This window comes from Nerophis ophidion, linkage group LG01 (genome assembly GCF_033978795.1).
Source record: "Nerophis ophidion isolate RoL-2023_Sa linkage group LG01, RoL_Noph_v1.0, whole genome shotgun sequence".
Lineage (NCBI taxonomy): Eukaryota > Metazoa > Chordata > Actinopteri > Syngnathiformes > Syngnathidae > Nerophis > Nerophis ophidion.
The window spans coordinates 91,807,357-91,829,996 of record NC_084611.1 but is presented as its reverse complement, the minus strand read 5'-3'; the positions used below and the strand labels follow the sequence as shown (position 1 = coordinate 91,829,996).

At 37.4% G+C, this 22,640-nt stretch overlaps 1 protein-coding gene across 6 annotated transcripts in view; it reads left to right on the top strand.

Moving 5' to 3' along the window:
• The first annotated feature begins 4,821 nt into the window (after positions 1–4,821).
• slit2 (slit homolog 2 (Drosophila)) overlaps positions 4,822–22,640 on the top strand; it is a 277,680-nt gene continuing 259,861 nt past the window's right edge. For 3 of the 6 annotated variants that reach the window (XM_061916214.1, XM_061916197.1, XM_061916206.1), the window contains exons 1-3: positions 4,823–5,619; positions 6,028–6,099; positions 17,286–17,357. In XM_061916214.1, the coding sequence (XP_061772198.1) occupies positions 5,408–5,619; positions 6,028–6,099; positions 17,286–17,357 (356 nt within the window). In that variant the 5' untranslated portion in view covers positions 4,823–5,407. Of the gene's footprint in view, positions 5,620–6,027; positions 6,100–17,285; positions 17,358–22,640 lie in introns of all 6 variants that reach the window. The other 3 variants (XM_061916190.1, XM_061916184.1, XM_061916225.1) reach the window with 2 other exon arrangements.

The window sequence follows — 22,640 nt, the reverse complement described above, 5'->3', positions numbered from 1 at the left end:
GATGCAGCAGGTGACTCACGGGGGTTACTTGGAAGTCCCGGGGTCGGACGGGTGTTCCCCGTTTTTGGTCGCCTTGCAAGGAGGGGACAAGGCTAAATTAAGCATCAGGTGGTGCTCACCTATGTGCATCTACACACAGTATAAAACGTTTGGTGGACAAAATGACTAGACACTATATATATATAAAAAAAGCAACATGGATGCAGGACGGGTGATCAGAGTTTTTGTCGGAGGGGACACGGCTAAATAAAGCATCAGATGGTGCTCACCTTTGTGCATTCACGCACAGTATAAAATGTTCGGTGGACAAGATGACTACACGCTATATATATTTAAAAAAAAAAGCAACATGGATGCAGCACGTGACTACTGGGGGCTACTTTGAAGTCCTGGGGTAGGACGGGTGTTCCCCGTTTTTTGTCGCCTTGCAAGGAGGAGACACGGCTAAATAAAGCATCAGGTGGTCCTCACCTTTGTGCATCCACACACAGTATAAAACGTTTGGTGGACAAAATGACTAGACACTATATATATATAAAAAAAAGCAACATGGATGCAGGACGGGTGTTCCCAGTTTTTGTCGGACGGGACTCGGCTAAATAAAGCATGAGGTGGTGCTCACCTTTGTGTATTCACGCACAGTGTAAAATGTTTGGTGGACAAAATGACTACACGATATATTTAAAAAGAAGCAACATGGATGCAGCACGTGACTACTGGGGACTACTTGGAAGTCCCGGGGTAGGACGGGTGTTCCCTGTTTTTTGTCGCCTTGCAAGGAGGGGACACGGCTAAATAAAGCATCAGGTGGTCCTCACCTTTGTGCATCCACACACAGTATAAAACGTTTGGTGGACAAAATGACTAGACACTATATATATATATAAAAAAAAGCAACATGGATGCAGGACGGGTGTTCCCAGTTTTTGTCGGACGGGACTCGGCTAAATAAAGCATGAGGTGGTGCTCACCTTTGTGTATTCACGCACAGTGTAAAATGTTTGGTGGACAAAATGACTACATGATATATTTAAAAAGAAGCAACATGGATGCAGCACGTGACTACTGGGGGCTACTTGGAAGTCCTGGGGGTAGGACAGGTGTTCCCTAGTTTTTGTCGCCTTGCAAGGAGGGAACACGGCTAAATAAAGCATCAGGTGGTGCTCACCTTTGTGTATTCACGCACAGTATAAAACGTTTGTTGGACAAAATGACTAGATGCTTTAAAAAAAAAAGAGCAACAATCATAGAGTATGGGTGTTCCCAGTTTTTGTCGGAGCGGACACGGTTAAATAAAGCATCAGGTGGCGCTCACCTTTGTGCATTCACGCACAGTATAAAACGTTTGGCGGACAAAATGATTAGACGCTGTAAAAAAACAACAAAAACATGGATGCAGCATGTGACTACTGAGGGCTACTTGGAAGTCCCGGGGTCGGACGGGTGTTCCCTAATTTTTGTCGCCTTGCAAGAAGGGAACACGGCTAAATAAGGCATCAGGTGGTGTTCACCTTTGTGCATTCACGCACAGTATAAAACGTTTGGTGGACAAAATGACTGGGACCTGTAGAAAAAAGCAAAAAAAAGCAACATGGACGCAGGACGGGTGTTCCCAGTTTTTGTTGGAGGGGACACGACTAAATAAAGCATCAGATGGTGCTCACCTTTGTGCGTTCACGCACAGTATAAAACGTTTGGTGGACAAAATGACTCGACGCTGTAAAAAAACAACAACATGGATGGAGCACGTGTCTACCGGGGGCTACTTGGAAGTCCTGGGGTAGGACGGGTGTTCCCTAATTTTTGTCGCCTTGCAAGGAGTGGACACGGCTAAATAAAGCATCAGGTGATGCTCACCTTTGTGCATTCACGCACAGTATAAAACGTTTGGTGGACAAAATGACTAGACGCTTAAAAAAAAAAAAAAAGCAACATGGAGGCAGGACGGGTATTCCCAGTTTTTGTCGGAGGGGACACGACTAAATAAAGCATCAGATGGTGCTCACCTTTGTGCGTTCATGCACAGTATAAAACGTTTGGTGGACAAAATGACTAGACGCTGTAAAAAAACAACAACAACATGGATGCAGCACATGACTACCGAGGACTACTTGGAAGTCCTGGGGTAGGACGGGTGTTCCCTGTTTTTTGTCGCCTTGCAAGGAGGGGACACGGCTAAATAAAGCATCAGTTGGTGCTCACCTTTGTGCATTCACGCACAGTATAAAACGTTTGGTGGGCAAAATGACTAGACGCTTTAAAAAAAAAAGCAACATGCATAGAGAATGGGTGTTCCCAGTTTATGTCGGAGCGGACACGGTTAAATAAAGCATCAGGTGGCGCTCACTTTTGTGCATTCACGCACAGTATAAAACGTTTGGCGGACAAAATGACTAGACGCCGTAAAAAAACAACAACAACATGGATGTTGCACGTGTCTACCGGGGGCTACTTGGAAGTCCTGGGGTAGGACGGATGTAACCCTAGTTTTTGTCGCCTTGCAAGGGGGGAACACGGCTAAATTAAGCATCAGGTGGTGCTCACCTTTGTGCATTCACGCACAGTATAAAACGTTTGTTGGACAAAATGACTAGACGCTTTAAAAAAAAAAGAGCAACAATCATAGAGTATGGGTGTTCCCAGTTTTTGTCGGAGCGGACACGGCTAAATAAAGCATCAGATGGTGCTCACCTTTGTGCGTTCACGCACAGTATAAAACGTTTGGTGGACAAAATGACTAGACGCTGTAAAAAAACAACAACAACATGGATGCAGCATGTGAGTACTGAGGGCTACTTGGAAGTCCTGGAGTCAGATGGGTGTTCCCTGTTTTTTGTCGCCTTGCAAGGAGGGAACACGGCTAAATAAAGCATCAGGTGGTGCTCACCTTTGTGCATTCATGCACAGTATAAAACGTTTGGTGGACAAAATGTCTACACACTTTTGAAAAAAGCAACATGGTTAGAGAATGGGTGTTCCCAGTTTTTGTCAGAGGGGACACGGCTAAATAAAGCATCAGGTGGCGCTCACCTTTGTGCATTCACGCACAGTATAAAACGTTTGGCGGACAAAATGTCTAGATGCTGTAAAAAAACAACAAAAACATGGATACAGCATGTGACTACTGAGGGCTACTTGGAAGTCCTGGGGTCAGATGGGTGATCCCTTGTTTTTTGTCGCCTTGCAAGGAGGGAACACGGCTAAATAAAGCATCAGGTGATGCTCACATTTATGCATTCACTCACAGTATAAAACGTTTGGTGGACAAAATGACTATACACTTTTGAAAAAAGCAACATGGTTAGAGAATGGGTGTTCCCAGTTTTTGTCAGAGGGGACACGGCTAAATAAAGCATCAGGTGGCGCTCACCTTTGTGCATTCATGCACAGTAAAAAACCTTTGGTGGACAAAATGACTAGACGCTGTAAAAGAACAACAACAACATGGATGCAGCACGTGACTACCGGGGGCCACTTGGAAGTCCTGGGGTAGGACAGGTGTTCCCTAGTTTTTGTCGCCTTGCAAGGAGGGAACACGGCTAAATAAAGCATCAGGTGGTGCTCACCTTTGTGCATTCACGCACAGTATAAAACGTTTGTTGGACAAAATGACTAGATGCTTTAAAAAAAAAAGAGCAACAATCATAGGGTATGGGTGTTCCCAGTTTTTGTCGGAGCGGACACGGTTAAATAAAGCATCAGGTGGCGCTCACCTTTGTGCATTCACGCACAGTATAAAACGTTTGGTGGACAAAATGTCTACACACTTTTGAAAAAAAGCAACATGGTTAGAGAATGGGTGTTCCCAGTTTTTGTCAAAGGGGACACGGCTAAATAAAGCATCAGGTGGTGCTCACCTTTGTGCATTCACGCACAGTATAACACGTTTGGCGGACAAAATGTCTAGACGCTGTAAAAAAATAACAACAACACGGATGCAGCATGTGACTACTGAGGGCTACTTGGAAGTCCTGGGGTCAGATGGGTGTTCCCAGTTTTTTTTCGCCTTGCAAGGAGGAGACACGGTTACATAAAGCATCAGGTGGTGCTCACCTATGTGCAATCACGCACAGTATAAAACGTTAGGTGGACAAAATGACTAGACACTTAAAAAAAAAAAAAGCAACATGCATAGAGAATGGGTGTTCCCAGTTTTTGTCAGAGGGGACACGGCTAAATAAAGCATCAGGTGGTGCTCACCTTTGTGCATTCACGCACAGTATAAAACGTTTGGCGGACAAAATGTCTAGACGCTGTAAAAAAATAACAACAACATGGATGCAGCACGTGACTACCGGGGGCCACTTGGAAGTCCTGGGGTAGGACAGGTGTTCCCTAGTTTTTGTCGCCTTGCAAGGAGGGAACACGGCTAAATAAAGCATCAGGTGGTGCTCACCTTTGTGCATTCACGCACAGTATAAAACGTTTGGTGGACAAAATGGCTGGGCGCTGTAGAAAAAAAAAAAAAAAAAGCAACATGGACGCAGGACGGGTATTCCCAGTTTTTTGTTGGAGGGGGACAAGGCTAAATAAAGCATCAGGTGGGGCTCACCTTTGTGTATTCACGCACAGTATAAAACGTTTGGTGGACAAAATGACTAGACGCTTAAAAAAAAAAAAAAAGCAACATGGGGGCAGGACGGGTATTCCCAGTTTTTGTCGGAGGGGACACGACTAAATAAAGCATCAGGTGGTGTGTGTGTGTGCGTGTGTGTGTATGTGCAGGGGGAGGTGGAGTTACCTTGTCATTCTCTCTCTCTCTCTCTCTCTCTCTCTCTCTCTCTCTCTCTCCCCCCTCCTCGGCGACCGCGCATTCGGTGCTGCAGCAGCGCGGCGACGACGCACCAGCCTCATTCACGTGGATGGTGGAGTTGCGCGCACACGGAACCAATTATTACATATATATATATATATATATATTTATTTTTTCCCGGCAGGTGGAGAAAAAGGACGCCATTCCTCCTCGGACGCCCGCTGTGAATTAATAACCAGAAAAAAAAGAAAAAAAAACATTTTATTTTTTTTATTTATTTTTTTATTTTTTTGGACCTGGATTATGTTCGCGCGAGGGAGCGCGTGCGCGTGCCCGAGGAGGTGCACCTAGAGCGCGCGTGGACGTGGGGTCGGGGGACGAGACGCGCTCCGAGGGCGGGCTCCGTGTGGCCGCTGCATGCCGGGCACATGTGGAAGTTTGCGCCGCTCTAAGCGCCGCCTCACGGCCGCCTCTCGCCGCCTCCCTCCTGGGGGAGCCGACTCGCACCGAGCCCGGACCCAAAGGTGAATCCTCCGGGTGAAACTGCAACACGTGCAAGGAGGACGACGACGACCTCCACGCTGAGTTCCGTGACCACTTTACTGGATTTTTTTTTTAATTTTTTGGTGTGTAATTCTTGAAACACTTGCCGCAATGCTGGGAGCCCTCAACCCCGCGGGCCACGCTCCATCTCCGGCCCGGGCGTCGGAGCTGCTGCTGGCCGTGCTGGTGCTCGCCTTGTGCGGGGGAGAAGCCGCCGGACAACCGTGCCCGACCCAGTGCTCCTGCACCGGGACTACGGTGGACTGTCACGGCCAAGGGCTGCGCAGTGTGCCCCGGAATATACCTCGCAACGCGGAGAGACTGTAAGTTCGATGCCATCTTTTCATCACTTTATTGCAACACTTTCACATGCATTTAATACATTTTGGACACTTTCAATTGCACTTTTTGTGTGCCATTCACTGGTGTGTCAAATAAGCAAATTCCTCAACTAAAATCTCATTTCAATATTTTAGATGGACACATTTTTTGCACAAACGTGCATTTTTCTTCTTATTTGTATTATTAATATTGATGTCAGAAGTCAACTGCGCCTGGTGGTTTCCCACTGCATTCAAGTGCTGCACCCAAGACCAGCAAGTTAATCAAAAACGGATTTGGAAGCCAAGTGTGCAAAAAAAAAAAAAAAAAAAAAGATTAAACTGAAATTGTCCCTGCAGTGCAGCAAGGAGCAAACCTACCTTCAATGATTTGCTTATTTCTCTTTCCAGGGATCTGAATGCAAACAACCTGACTAAAATCACCAAGACGGATTTTGCAGGATTGAGACACCTGCGAGTTCTGTAAGTCCCTTTTCTGGAAATGATGCTTTGCACCTTTTATGTTGCACCAACCCTGCAGGCGCGAGGCATTGATGCAACGCTGATTATACGTACACGTCCTTTAAAAGTGACTTTGAAACAACCTGGCAAAAATGGTTGTGTTTGTGAATTGTAGACAACGTTGGATCCACGTTGTTGGTCGGGAGATGACCCAAATTGAATCAACATCAGGACCCAACATTGATTAAGTGTTGTCAAAAAGCATGTTGTTTCAACGTTGCACAAACCCCGTTTCCATATGAGTTGGGAAATTGTGTTAGATGTAAATATAAACAGAATACAATGATTTGCAAATCCTTTTCAAGCCATATTCAGTTGAATATGCTACAAAGACAACATATTTGATGTTCAAACTCATACAATTTATAATTAACTTAGAATTTCATGGCTGCAACACGTGCCAAAGTAGTTGGGAAAGGGCATGTTCACCACTGTGTTACATCACCTTTTCTTTTAACAACACTCAATAAACGTTTGGGAACTGAGGAAACTAATTGTTGAAGCTTTGAAAGTGGAATTCTTTCCCATTCTTGTTTTATGTAGAGCTTCAGTCCTTCAACAGTCCGGGGTCTCCGCTGTCCTATTTTACGCTTCATTATGTCCATGGGAGACAGGTCTGGACTGCAGGCGGGCCAGGAAAGTACCCGCGTTCTTTTTTTTTTTTACAAAGCCACGCTGTTGTAACACGTGCTGAATGTGGCTTGGCATTGTCTTGCTGAAATAAGCAGGGGCGTCCATGAAAAACACGGCGCTTAGATGTCAGCATATGTTGTTCCAAAAGCTGTATGTACCTTTCAGCATTAATGGTACCTTCACAGATGTGTAAGTTACCCATGCCTTGGGCACTAATGCACCCCCATACCATCACACATGCTGGCTTTTACACTTTGCGTCGATAACAGTCTGGATGGTTCGCCTCCCCTTTGGTCCGGATGACACAATGTCGAATATTTCCAAAAAACATTTGAAATGTGGACTCGTCAGACCACAGAACACTTTTCCACTTTGCATCAGTCCATCTTAGATGATCTCGGGCCCAGAGAAGCCGGCGTCGTTTCTGGATGTTGTTGATAAATGGCTTTCACTTTGCATAGTAGAGCTTTAACTTGCACTTACAGATGTAGCGACAAACTGTATTTGGTGACAGTGGTTTTCTAAAGTGTTCCTAAGCCCATGTGGTGATATCCTTTAGAGCTTGTTGTCGGTTTTTGATACAGTGCCGTCTGAGGGGTGGAAGGTCACGGTCATTCAATGTTGGTTTCCGGCCATGCCGCTTACGTGGAGTGATTTCTCCAGATTCTCTGAACCTTTTGGTGATATTATGGAGCGTAGATGTTGAAATCCCTAAATTTCTTGCAATGTCACTTTGAGAAAGGTTGTTCTTAAACTGTTTGACTATTTGCTCACGCAGTTGTGGACAAAGGGGTGTACCTCGCCCCATCCTTTCTTGTGAAAGACTGAGCATTTTTTGGGAAGCTGTTTTTATAGCCAATCATGGCACCCACCTGTTCCCAATTAGCCTGCACACCTGTGGGATGTTCCAAATAAGTGTTTGATGAGCATTCCTCAACTTTATTAGTATTTATTGCCACCTTTCCCCAACTTCTTTGTCACGTGTTGCTGGCATCAAATTCTAAAGTTAATGATTATTTGCACAACATTTTTTTTTTTATGAGTTTGAACATCAAATATGTTGTCTTTGTAGCATATTCAACTGAATATGGCTTGAAAAGGATTTGCAAATCATTGTATTCTGTTTATATTTACATCTAACACAATTTCCCAACTCATATGGAAACGGGGTTTGTGGAATATTGGTTAGAAAATGACCAAAATTCAATAATCAAGTCAACTTAAGAACCCAACATTGATTAAACGTCAAAAAGCATGTTGTTTCAATGTTGTATTTGTGTTGTGGAATATTGTGTTGGTAGAATGACCAACATTTCAAAGGTTAAATCAACGTCACAACCCAACATTTCTTAAACGTCGTCAAAAATCATGTTGTTTCAATGTTTGATTTACGTTGTTGAATATTGGTTGGGAAATGACCAAAATTCAATTATCAAGAATGACCACAATTTCAAAGGTCCAATCAACGTCAGAACCTGACATTGATTAAACGTTAAAAAGCATGTTGTTTCAACTTTGTGTTTGAGTTGTTGAGTATTGTTTAGTTAATGACCAAAATTAAATAGTCAAGTCAGCTAAAGAACACAACATTGATTAAACATCATCAAAAAGCATGTTATTTCAAATTTGTATTTGTATTATTGATGATTGGTTGGGAAATGACTAAAACTTAATGGTCAAATCAACGTCAGAACCCAACATTGATTAAACGTTGTATTTGAGTTGTAGAATATTGCTTGGGAAATGACCAAATTTCAATGATCAAGAATGACCAAATTTCAATATTTGAATCAACGTCACAACCTGACATTGATTAAACGTCATAAAGTATGTTGTTTCAACGTTGTATTTGTGTGGTAGAATATTGGTTGGTAGAATGACCAGCTTTCAATGGTAAATCAACGTCAGAACCCAACATTGATTAAATGTCCTCTAAAAGCATGTTGTTTTAATGTTGTATTTGTATTATTGATTATAGGTTGGTAAAATGACCAAAATTCAATGGTCCAATCAACGTCAGAACCCAACATTGATTAAACGTCGTCAAAAAGCATGTTTCAACTTTAGATTTATGTTTTCGAATATTGGTTGGGAAATGACCAAAATTCAATGGTCATATCTGTGTCTGAACCCAACATTGATGTTGTCAAAAAGCATGTTGTTTCAATGTTGTATTTGTGTTGTGGAATATCGGTTAGGAAATGACCAAAATGAAATAGTCAAGTCAACTTAAGAACTCAACATTGATTAAACGTCAAAAAGCATGTTGTTTCAATGTTGTATTTGTGTTGTGGAATATTGTGTTGTAGAAGGACCAACATTTCAAAGGTTGAATCAACGTCAGAACCCAACATTGATTAAACGTCGTCAAAAAGCATGTTTCAACGTTGTATTTATGTTTTTGAATATTGGTTGGGAAATGACCAAATTTCAATGGTCATATCTGTGTCTGAACCCAACATTGATTAAACGTCATAAAGTATGTTGTTTCAACGTTGTATTTGTGTTGTAGAATATTGGTTAGAAAATGACCAAAATTCAATAATCAAGTCAACTTAAGAACCCAACATTGATTAAACGTCACAAATCATGTTGTTTCAATGTTGTATTTGTGTTGTGGAATATTGTGTTGTAGAAGGACCAACATTTCAAAGGTTGAATCAACGTCAGAACCCAACATTGATTAAACGTCGTCAAAAAGCATGTTTCAACGTTGTATTTATGTTTTTGAATATTGGTTAGAAAATGACCAAATTTCAATGGTCATATCTGTGTCTGAACCCAACATTGATTAAATGTTGTCAAAAATCATGTTGTTTCAACGTTGTGTTTGTGTTGTAGAACATTGGTTAGAAAATGACCAAAATTCAATAATCAAGTCAATTTAAGAACCCAACATTAATTAAACGTCAAAAAGTATGTTGTTTGAATGTTGTATTTGTGTTGTAGAATATTGGTTGGTAGAATGACCAAAATTTCAAAGGTTAAATCAACGTCAGAACCCGACATTGATTAAACGTCCTCAAAAAGCATGTTGTTTTAACGTTGTATTTATGTTGTAGAATACTGGTTGGGAAATGACCAAAATTCAATCATCAAGAATGACCACAATTTCAAAGGTCCAATCAACGTCAGAACCTGACGTTGATTAAACGTTAAAAAGCATGTTGTTTCAACTTTGTGTTTGAGTTGTTGAGTATTGTTTAGTTAATGACCAAAATTAAATAGTCAAGTCAGCTAAAGAACACAACATTGATTAAACATCATCAAAAAGCATGTTATTTCAAATTTGTATTTGTATTATTGATTATTGGTTGGGAAATGACTAAAACTTAATGGTCAAATCAACGTCAGAACCCAACATTGATTAAACGTTGTATTTGAGTTGTAGAATATTGGTTGGGAAATGACCACATTTCAATGATCAAGAATGACCAAATTTCAATATTTGAATCAACGTCACAACCTGACATTGATTAAACGTCATAAAGTATGTTGTTTCAACGTTGTATTTGTGTGGTAGAATATTGGTTGGTAGAATGACCAGCTTTCAATGGTAAATCAACGTCAGAACCCAACATTGATTAAATGTCCTCTAAAAGCATGTTGTTTTAATGTTGTATTTGTATTATTGATTATAGGTTGGTAAAATGACCAAAATTCAATGGTCCAATCAACGTCAGAACCCAACATTGATTAAACGTCGTCAAAAAGCATGTTTCAACTTTAGATTTATGTTTTCGAATATTGGTTGGGAAATGACCAAAATTCAATGGTCATATCTGTGTCTGAACCCAACATTGATGTTGTCAAAAAGCATGTTGTTTCAATGTTGTATTTGTGTTGTGGAATATTGGTTAGGAAATGACCAAAATGAAATAGTCAAGTCAACTTAAGAACTCAACATTGATTAAACGTCAAAAAGCATGTTGTTTCAATGTTGTATTTGTGTTGTGGAATATTGTGTTGTAGAAGGACCAACATTTCAAAGGTTGAATCAACGTCAGAACCCAACATTGATTAAACGTCGTCAAAAAGCATGTTTCAACGTTGTATTTATGTTTTTGAATATTGGTTGGGAAATGACCAAATTTCAATGGTCATATCTGTGTCTGAACCCAACATTGATTAAACGTCATAAAGTATGTTGTTTCAACGTTGTATTTGTGTTGTAGAATATTGGTTAGAAAATGACCAAAATTCAATAATCAAGTCAACTTAAGAACCCAACATTGATTAAACGTCACAAATCATGTTGTTTCAATGTTGTATTTGTGTTGTGGAATATTGGTTGGTAGAAGGACCAACATTTCAAAGGTTAAATCAACGTCAGAACCCAACATTTCTCAAACGTTGTCAAAAAGCATGTTGTTTCAACGTTGTATTTATGTTTTTGAATATTGGTTGGGAAATGACCAAATTTCAGTGGTCATATCTGTGTCTGAACCCAACATTGATTAAATGTTGTCAAAAAGCATGTTGTTTCAACGTTGTGTTGTAGAATATTGGTTAGAAAATGACCAAAATTCAATAGTCAAGTCAACTTAAGAACCCAACATTGATTAAACGTCAAAAATCATGTTGTTTCAATGTTGTATTTGTGTTGTAGAATATTGTGTTGTAGAAGGACCAACATTTCAAAGGTTGAATCAACGTCAGAACCCAACATTGATTAAATGTCAAAAAGCATGTTGTTTCAATGTTGTATTTATGTTTTTGAATATTGGTTGGGAAATGACCAAATTTCAAACACCAAGTCCACTTAAGAACCCAACATTGATTAAACGTCCTCAAAACGCACGTTGTTTCAACGTTGTATTTGAGTGTCTGAAAGTCAGGTTATAATCCAAGAAATTCCCAAGGTTGTTTGAAGGTCTGGTGGCTGCTGACAAACTCTCTGAGTCGCATTTGTTGCTGCGAGTGATTCCTTCTGCAAGTAAATGTTAAGCAGAGCAGCTTTGGCACCTGTTAATCTGCCAGGGAAGGTGTCAGGAGGCTCTTATTTGAACCTGGCCCCCACGCCCCCTCCACATCCCCCTCACGTCCCTGGGGGCCCCGTGTGCCGGGGTGATGGTTGAGGAAGTGGAGCTTGTCATTATGCATGAAAGGGAGAGTCAAGTAAGAACAGGTTGATGAAATCATGCTCAGTCTCTGTGTGTGTGTGTGTGTGTGTGTGTGTGTGTGTGTGTGTGTGTGTGTGTGTGTGTGTGTGTGTGTGTGTGTGCAACATGTGAAAGTGAACAGAGGGATACACATAGTTGGAATTCCTTTGCAGATTATCTCCTTAATTGCTTGTGTGCATGCTTGTTTTCTTACAATGCTGCTTTACACTCTTCCGGTCATCTACTTCTGCTGGTCATATGTGTGTGTGTGTGTGCGTGTGTGTGTGTGTGTTCTTGTATTTCAACCCTTCTTGAGACATCCACCAGGAAAAGTATCTTCCATATGAGGAGGTGTGAAGATAAATCATGGTCCCAATAACATTGCATCTAATAGACAATGTCTCAAAAATGAGGGTGGTCCCAAAAAGGAGGGATTTTTCAAATTGACTCTGTTGCAAGTCTTGTGTGTTCTTTGTAACTTGTTTGTGTGTGCTATGGCTATTGAGGTTTTTTTTCCCGTCCTGGTCTCAGTCTGGACCCCCTGCCCAGGAGTCCAGCATTAGAGTGAATATTTTTTTTGAACTCACAATAACAAGTGTGTGTAAGAAATTGAAATGCGCCTCCATTGGCCAACATTAATAAAAAAATTATAAAAAGATACATACATACATATGTATACATTTATATACATATATATATATATATGTGTATATAGAGACATACTTTAATAACGTGAAGTAAATAATGAAGATTAAAAACCAATTACAAACAAAAATTGGACTAAGAGCAGTCTTTTTCTCACAATGTGTCGACTTTTTTCTTATAACTTTGTGAACAATTTCTCATATTTTTTCTGTTTCTGTAATATTGCAATATTTTCCTCATAAAATTATGACTTTTTTTTAATGTAAAATCATTACTTTTCAATGCAGAATGGTGACATTTGTCATATGAAATTCTGACTTGTGTCACAATATTGGCAATTTTTTTGTTGTTGTTCTTGTAAAACACTGACATTTTTTGAGTAAAAGGACAACTTTTGTCATCATTTTGCCAGTAAAATTTAGCTTATTATAATATTGCCAACATTTTAAAGTTTTCTTCTAAAATTGTGACTTTTGTCGAGTAAATTCCAGACTTTTCATAAAATTGTCAACATTTTAAGCTTTTCTTGTAAAATTGCGACTGTTATTGAGTAAAATTCCAACTTTTATCATAATATTCCACAAATGTTCAGTTTTTCTTGTAAAATTGGGAAATATTTTTCATATGTTTCTGTAATATTACAATAGTTAATCAGAAAATTATAACTTTTTAATGCAAAATGATGACATTTGTCATATAGAATTCTGACTTTTATCACAATATTGCCAATTTTCTTGTTCTTGTAAAATAGTAAAATTTTTTGAGTAAAACGCTGACTTTTGATGACAAAAAGATTATTATAATATTGCAAACATTTTAGAGTTTTCTTCTAAAATTGTGACTTTTGTCGAGTAAATTCCAGACTTTTCATAAAATTGTCAACATTTTAAGCTTTTCTTGTAAAATTGCGACTGTTATTGAGTAAAATTCCAACTTTTATCATAATATTCCACAAATGTTCAGTTTTTCTTGTAAAAATGGGAAACGTTTTTCATATATTTCTGTAATATTACAATAATTAATCGGAAATTTATAAATTTTTAATGCAAAATGATGAAATTTGTCATATAGAATTCTAACTTTTATCACAATATTGCCAATTTTTTTGTTCTTGTAAAATAGTACATTTTTTTTAGTAAAACGCTGACTTTTGATGACAAAAATATTATTATAATATTGCAAACATTTTAGAGTTTTCTTCTAAAATTGTGACTTTTGTCGAGTAAATTTCAGACTTTTCATAAAATTGCCAACATTTTAAGCGTTTCTTGTAAAATTGCGACTGTTATTGAGTAAAATTCCAACTTTTATCATAATATTGCACAAATGTTCAGTTTTTCTTGTAAAATTGGGAAATATTTTTCATATGTTTCTGTAATATTACAATAATTAATCATAACATTATAACTTTTTAATGCAAAATGATGACATTTGTCATATAGAATTCTGACTTTTATCACAATATTGCCAATTTTTTTGTTCTTGTACAATAGTAACATTTTTTGAGTAAAACAATGACTTTAGATGACAAAAATATTATTATAAATTGCAAACATTTTAGAGTTTTCTTTTAAAATTGTGACTTTTGTCGAGTAAACTTCAGACTTTTCATAAAAATGACAGCATTTGAAGCCTTTCTTGTAAAATTGCGACTTTTATTGAGTAAAATTCCAACTTTTATCATAATATTGCACAAATATTCAGTTTTTCTTGTAATATTTGGGAAACATTTTTCATATATTTATGTAATATTGCAATAATCGTAAAATTATAACTTTGTAATGCAAAATGATGACATTTGTCATATAGAATTCTGACTTTTATCACAATATTGCCAATTGTTTTGTTCTTGTAAAATAGTAAACATTTTTGAGTAAAACTGACTTTTGATGACAACAATATTATAATATTGCAAACATTTTAGAGTTTTCTTCTAAAATTGTGACTTTTGTCGAGTAAATTTCAGACTTCATAAAATTGCCAACATTTTAATCTTTTCTTGTAAAACTGCGACTGTTATTGAGTAAAATTCCAACTTGTATCATATTATTGCACAAATGTTCAGTTTTTCTTGTCAAATTGGGAATAATTGTTCATATTTTTTTCTGTTTCTGTAATATTGCAATATTTCCTCATATAATTATAACTTTTGTATGTAAAATTATTACATTTTAATGCAAAAGAGGGACATTTGTCACATGAAATTCTGACTTGTATCACAATATTGCCCTTTTTTTGTTGTTCTTGTAAAATACTGACAGTTTTTTGGGGTAAAATGATGACTTTTGTCATCATTTTGCCAAGTAAAATTCCGATCTTTATTATAATATTGCCAAAATGTTAGTTTTCTTACAAAATTGTGACTTTTGCCAAATAAAATTACGAGTCTTTTTACAAAATTGCCCAAATATTAAGATTTTTCTTGTAAAATTGTGACTGTTATCGAGTAAAATTCCAACTTTTTTCATAGTATTGCACAAATGTTCAGTTTTTCGTGTAAAATTGGGAATAATTTTTCATATTTTTTTTCTGTTTCTGTAATATTGCAATATTTCCGCATATAATTATAACTTTTTTATGTAAAATGATTATGTTTTAATGCAAAACAGGGACATTTGTAACATGAAATTCTGATTTGTATCACAATATTGCCCTTTTTTTGTTGTTCTTGTACAATACTGACAGTTTTTTGGAGTAAAATGATGACTTTTGTCATCATTTTGCCAAGTAAAATTCCGATCTTTATTATAATATTGACAAAATGTTAGTTTGCTTAAAAAATTGTGACTTTTGCCGAATAAAATTACGACTCTTTTCACAAAATTGCCCAACTATTAAGATTTTTCTTGTAAAATTGTGACTGTTATCGAGTAAAATTCCAACTTTTATCATATTATTGTACCAATGTTCAGTTTTTCTTATAAAATTGGGAATAATTTTTCATATTTTTTTTCTGTTTCTGTAATATTGCAATATTTCCGCATATAATTATAACTTTTTTATGTAAAATCATTACATTTTAATGCAAAACAGGGACATTTGTCACATGAAATTCTGACTTGTATCACAATATTGTCCTTTTTTTTGTTGTTCTTGTAAAATACTGACAGTTTTTTGGAGTAAATTATAAAGACTTCTGTCATCATTTTGCCAAGTAAAATTCCGATCTTTATTATAATATTGACAAAATGTTAGTTTTAAAAAAAAATGTGACTTGCTGAATAAAATTACGAGTCTTTTCACAAAATTGCCCAAATATTAAGATTTTTCTTGTAAAATTGTGACTGTTATCGAGTAAAATTCCAAATTTTATCATATTATTGCACAAATATTCAGTTTTTCTTATAAAATTGGGAATCATTTTTCATATTTTTTTCAGTTTCTGTAATATTGCAATATTTCCGCATATAATTATAACTTTTTTTTAATGTAAAATCATTACATTTTAATGCAAAACAGCGACATTTGTTACATGAAATTCTGACTTGTATCACAATATTGCCCTTTTTTTTTGTTCTTTTAAAATACTGACAGTTTTTTGGAGTAAATTATAAAGACTTTTGTCATCATTTTGCCAAGTAAAATTCCGATCTTTATTATAATATTGACAAAATGTTAGTTTTCTTACAAAATTGTGCCTTTTGCCGAATAAAATTACGACTCTTTTCACAAAATTGCCCAACTATTAAGATTTGCATTGTAAAACTGCGACTGTTATCGAGTAAAATTCCAACTTTTATCATATTATTGCACAAATATTCAGTTTTTCTTATAAAATTGGGAATAATTTTTCATATTTTTTTCTGTTTCTGTAATATTGCAATATTTCCTAATATAATTATAACTTTTTTTTAATGTAAAATCATTACATTTTAATGCAAAACAGCGACATTTGTTACATGAAATTCTGACTTGTATCACAATATTGCCCTTTTTTTTGTTATTGTAAAATACTGACAGTTTTTTGGAGTAAATTATAAATACTTTTGTCATCATTTTGCCAAGTAAAATTCCGATCTTTATTATAATATTGACAAAATGTTAGTTTTCTTAAAACATTGTGGCTTTTGCTGAATAAAATTACGACTCTTTTCACAAAATTGCCCAAATATTAAGATTTTTCTTGTAAAATTGTGACTGTTATTGATTAAAATTCCAACTTTTATCATATTATTGCGCAAATGTTCAGTTTCTCTTGTAAAATGTTGACTTACGTGTAGTAAAAGTACAACTTTTATTACAATACTGCCAAAAATTCTAAGTTTTTCTTGTAAAATTTCACCTCATTTTTCACAACAAGCTTTTTTTATATTGACCTAGTTTGCATATATTATTCATGTTGTAAATTCACTTTGTTATATATCTTGAAAGGCTGCTCCTAAAGAGGGAGGCATTTTTCTCAGGTCCCCAGAAGGTCGGAAATACGTGTGTGTGTGTGTGTGTGTGTGTGTGTGTGTGTGTGTGTGTGTGCTTGGTCAGCACTATAAGTAAATGAGTAGTCACAGCTATATAGAAAGTAAATTGGATGATGGATGAGGTTTGAGAGTGAGTTCTGGCCCGGTATCGACCCACTGCAGCTTCTCCTCAACAAGCTATCACTTTTCATCTTCATCCATCTCCCTTTTTTTTTCCCACACCTGTCGTCTCCATCTCTGGTCTCCGAGGGGCAATCTCTGGTGACATATTGTCAGGGGGACTCCATTAGGACGCCCCCCCTGGTTTGTTCCTCGGAATGTCCGCGCTCTAAAACTCTCACTTCTCTCGCAGGCAGCTGATGGAGAACAAAATTGCCGCCATCGAGCGAGGAGCCTTCCAGGACCTGAAGGAGCTGGAGAGACTGTGAGTGACATTTTCAGCAATTTATGAGAGTGTGGATGGAGGGAGGGGCTCCTCACAATTCCTGGAAACCAACACAAATTAAAGCTGCAAGCAGCGATGGACGAGGCCGATTTTTGCTGGTGTTTCCTGCCTTTACCCATTCAATATATCTTTACCTGCACATTACCTACCTTCTCTGCATTGTTTGGTCACGCTGTTGCTTCCTGCTTTCAAGCGGCCATCTTGAGACGGCAGCAGCGCAGCAGCATCAGCGCAGCAGTTCTTTGAAGGCTTGTAAAATCCAAACCGGAGCAGTTAGAAAAACTCTTTGCGCAACTTTTAATCAGAAAGGTTCAATCTCTTTCCTGTGCGAGTTTTAAGCCGACACAAAAAACGTGCTCATGTTTGAAAAAAGGTGACGGGTTTTTACAAAACTTTTGTTTTGAAGGGGTAATTGCCAACTTCCTGTTGATTTTTGCTGAAGGATGTCAATGAAATGTAGGTCTAAGTGAGACCTACATAGAGGTTTTTGTTTCAAGCAGTTTTGTCAGTGTTTTATTCCTAGGGGGCGCTAAAGCACAATTTTGATTATTATAATATTATATATTTTTTTAATTACATCGCAATTTTCACCAGTCCTGATGTGTGTGTCCAGTTTGGTGAGTTTTGAAGCATTTTAAGGGGGTCAAATTACAGCTCAAAGAGGCAAAAATGAAATTTTTTAGGAAACTTGTTTTGAAGGGGTTTTTGCCAACTTCCTGTTGATTTTTGCTGGAGGATGTAAGTGTATGAAATCTAGGTCTAAGTCAGACCAACATAGAGGTTTTTGTTTCATGTCTCTACGACATTCCTAACGGAAGTTACAAGCAGTTTTGTCTGTTTTTTTTCCTAGGTGGCGCTAGAGTGCAATTTTAAGTTTTGGGGTTTTGTTTTTGTTAGATGGCAATTTTCACCTGTCCTGATGTGTGTGTAAAATTTGGTGAGTTTTGAAGCATGTTAAAGGGGTCAAATTACAGCTCAAAGAGGCGGCGGAATAATAACAAAGAATAATAATAATAAAACCTTAGAAATATAATATTAAAGAATACTAATAATAAAACATAAAAAATATAATAGGTCCTCTGTCACAAAGGGACATCAGTCTCTAAAAAGGGCTACTGAATAAAAAACACAGAGTTAAAGGGAATAAGCGGTAGGAAATGGATGGATGGAGTTACCGTAAATTCCAGACTATAAGCCGCTATCTTTTTCCTACGCTTTGAAAGCCGCAGCTTATAATACGGTGCAGCTAACTCATGGATTTTTCCTCATGGAGGTGTTGAAATCGCTGGGAAAAAAACAGATAACGATAATGAGTAGCATGTTAATTGTAAAACCAATGAAAATTAGCATCAAGCTAGCGCATGTTTGGGAAAGTGGAGCCTTACTTTACTTACTTTACCTCCAGGTAGTCGGGATGAGTCCGCTCTCAGGTGTGTTTTTGGTGTGTTTTTCTGTCTTTTGTTGCTCCCTAAAAAGTGTTGGTACTGTAAGTATTGTATTAATTACACACCAGATTTGACAATTTTAACATTACCTCGAAATAGTTGGGGTGGGATGTGTGTTTTTCTGTCTTTTGTTGCGCCCTAAGAGGTGTTGCTACTATAAGTATTGTATTAATTACACACTAGATTTGACAATTTTAACATTACCTCGAAATAGTTGGGGTAGGATGTGTGTTTTTCTGTCTTTTGTTGCGCCCTAAGAGGTGTTGTTACTATAAGTATTGTATTAATTACACACTAGATTTGACAATTTTAACATTACCTCGAAATAGTTGGGGTGGGATGTGTGTTTTTCTGTCTTTTGTTGCGCCTTAAGAGGTGTTGCTACTATAAGTATTGTATTAATTACACACCAGATTTGACAATTTCCACATTACCTCGAAATAGTTGGGGTGGGGTGTGTTTTTCTGTGTTTAGTTGCGCCCTAAGAGGTGTTGCTACTATAAGTATTGTATTAATTACACACTAGATTTGACAATTTTAACATTACCTCGAAATAGTTGGGGTGGGATGTGTGTTTTTCTGTCTTTTGTTGCGCCCTAAGAGGTGTTGCTACTATAAGTATTGTATTAATTACACACCAGATTTGACAATTTCCACATTACTTCGAGATAGTTGGGGTGGGATGTGTTTTTGTTGTGTTTTTCTGTCTTTTGTTGCGCTCTAAAAAGTGTTGCTACTGTAAGTATTGCATTTATGATGCACCAGCTAATTTTAACGTGCATTTTAGTTGTAGTTTCCATCTTCAAATTTGCAGATGTTGAAATCGCCATGTAAAATCGCTAATGCTAATAAGTAGCGTGTCAATAGTAACGATAATGCAAATTAGCATCAAGCTAGCGCATGTTTGGAAAAGTGGAGCCTTACTTTACTTATGTTGAAGTGATTTTTGAGTCGATTTCTTCGTCGGCTTTGACAATTGCAACATTACCTGGAGGTAGTTGGGATGAGTCTGCTCTCAGGTGTGTTTGTTGTGTTTTTTTGTTGCGCCCTAAAAAGTGTTGCTACTGTAAGTATTGTATTTATTATGCACCAGTGGTTAAATTTTAACGCACATCTTAGTTGTAGTTTTCATCTTCAAATTTGGAGGTGTTGAAATCGCCATGTAAAATCGCTAATGCTAATCAGTAGCATGTCAATAGTAAAGATAATGCTTACTTTACTTATGTTGGAGTGTTTTTTGAGTCGATTTCTTCGTCGGCTTTGACAATTGCAACATTACCTGGAGGTAGTTGGGATTAGTCTGCTCTCAGGTGTGTTTGTGGTGGGGTTTTCTGTCTCTTGTTGCGCCCTAAGAAGTGTTGCTACTGTAAGTATTGCATTCATGACGCACCTGATGTTAAATTTTAACGCACATCTTGGTTGTAGTTTTCATCTTCAAATTTGGAGGTGTTGAAATGGCCATGTAAAATCGCTAATGCTAATCAGTAGCACGACAATAGTAAAGATAATGCTTACTTTACTTATGTTGGAGTGTTTTTTGAGTCGCTTTCTTCGTCGGCTTTGACAATTGCAACATTACTTTGAGGTAGTTGGGATGAGTCTGCTCTCAGGTGTGTTTGGAGTGATTTTTTTGGGGGTTTGCGCCCTAAAAAGTGTTGCTACTGTAAGTATTGTATTTATTATGCACCTGATGTTAAATTTTAACGCACATCTTAGTTGTAGTTTTCATCTTCAAATTTGGAGGTGTTGAAATCGCCATGTAAAATCGCTAATGCTAATCAGTAGCATGACAATAGTAAAGATAATGCTTACTTTACTTATGTTTGAGTGTTTTTTGAGTCGCTTTCTTCGTCGGCTTTGACAATTGCAACATTACCTGGAGGTAGTTGGGATGAGTCTGCTCTCAGGTGTGTTTGCAGTGTTTTTTTTTTGGGTTGCGCCCTAAAAAGTGTTGCTACTGTAAGTATTGTATTTATTATGCACCAGCGGTTAAGTTTTAACGCACATCTTAGTTGTAGTTTTCATCTTCAAATTTGGAGGTGTTGAAATCGGCATGTAAAATCGCTAATGCTAATCAGTAGCATGACAATAGTAAAGATAATGCTTACTTTACTTATGTTGGAGTGATTTTTGAGTCGATTTCTTCGTCGGCTTTGACAATTGCAACATTACCTGGAGGTAGTTGGGATGAGTCTGCTCTCAGGTGTGTTTGGAGTGATTTTTTTGGGGGGTTGCGCCCTAAAAAGTGTTGCTACTGTAAGTATTGTATTTATTATGCACCAGTGGTTAAATTTTAACGCACATCTTAGTTGTAGTTTTCATCTTCAAATTTGGAGGTGTTGAAATGGCCATGTAAAATCGCTAATGCTAATCAGTAGCATGTCAATAGTAAAGATAATGCTTACTTTACTTATGTTTGAGTGTTTTTTGAGTCGATTTCTTCATCGGCTTTGACAATTGCAACATTACTTGGAGGTAGTTGGGATGAGTCTGCTCTCAGGTGTGTTTGTGGTGGGGTTTTCTGTCTTTTGTTGCGCCCTAAGAAGTGTTGCTACTGTAAGTATTGTATTTATTATGCACCAGTGGTTAAATCTTAACGAACATCTTAGTTGTAGTTTTCATCTTCAAATTTGGAGATGTTGAAATCGCCATGTAAAATCGCTAATGCTAATCAGTAGCATGTCAATAGTAAAGATAATGCTTACTTTACTTATGTTGGAGTGTTTTTTGAGTCGCTTTCTTCGTCGGCTTTGACAATTGCAACATTACCTGGAGGTAGTTGGGATGAGTCTGCTCTCAGGTGTGTTTGGAGTGATTTTTTTGGGGGGTTGCGCCCTAAAAAGTGTTGCTACTGTAAGTATTGTATTTATTATGCACCAGCGGTTAAATTTTAACGCACATCTTAGTTGTAGTTTTCATCTTCAAATTTGGAGGTGTTGAAATCGCCATGTAAAATCGCTAATGCTAATCAGTAGCATGTCAATAGTAAAGATAATGCTTACTTTACTTATGTTAGAGTGTTTTTTGAGTCGATTTCTTTGTCGGCTTTGACAATTGCAACATTACCTCGAAGTAGTTAGGATGAGTCTGCTCTCAGGTGTGTTTGTGGTGGGGTTTTCTGTCTTTTGTTGCGCCCTAAGAAGTGTTGCTACTGTAAGTATTGCTTTTATGACGCACCTGATGTTGAATTTTAACGCACATCTTAGTTGAAGTTTTCATCTTCAAATTTGATAGTGTTGAAATCGGTATGTAAAATCGCTAATGCTAATCAGTAGCATGTCAATAGTAAAGATAATGCTTACTTTACTTATGTTGGAGTGTTTTTGAGTCGATTTCTTCGTCGGCTTTGACAATTGCAACATTACTTTGAGGTAGTTGGGATGAGTCTGCTCTCAGGTGTGTTTGGAGTGATTTTTTTGGGGGGTTGCGCCCTAAAAAGTGTTGCTACTGTAAGTATTGTATTTATTATGCACCAGCGGTTAAATTTTAACGCACATCTTAGTTGTAGTTTTCATCTTCAAACTTGGAGGTGTTGAAATCGCCATGTAAAATCGCTAATGCTAATCAGTAGCATGTCAATAGTAAAGATAATGCTTACTTTACTTATGTTGGAGTGATTTTTGAGTCGATTTCTTCGTCGGCTTTGACAATTGCAACATTACTTTGAGGTAGTTGGGATGAGTCTGCTCTCAGGTGTGTTTGTAGTGGGGTTTTTTTGGGTTGCGCCCTAAAAAGTGTTGCTACTGTAAGTATTGCTTTTATGACGCACCTGATGTTGAATTTTAACGCACATCTTAGTTGAAGTTTTCATCTTCAA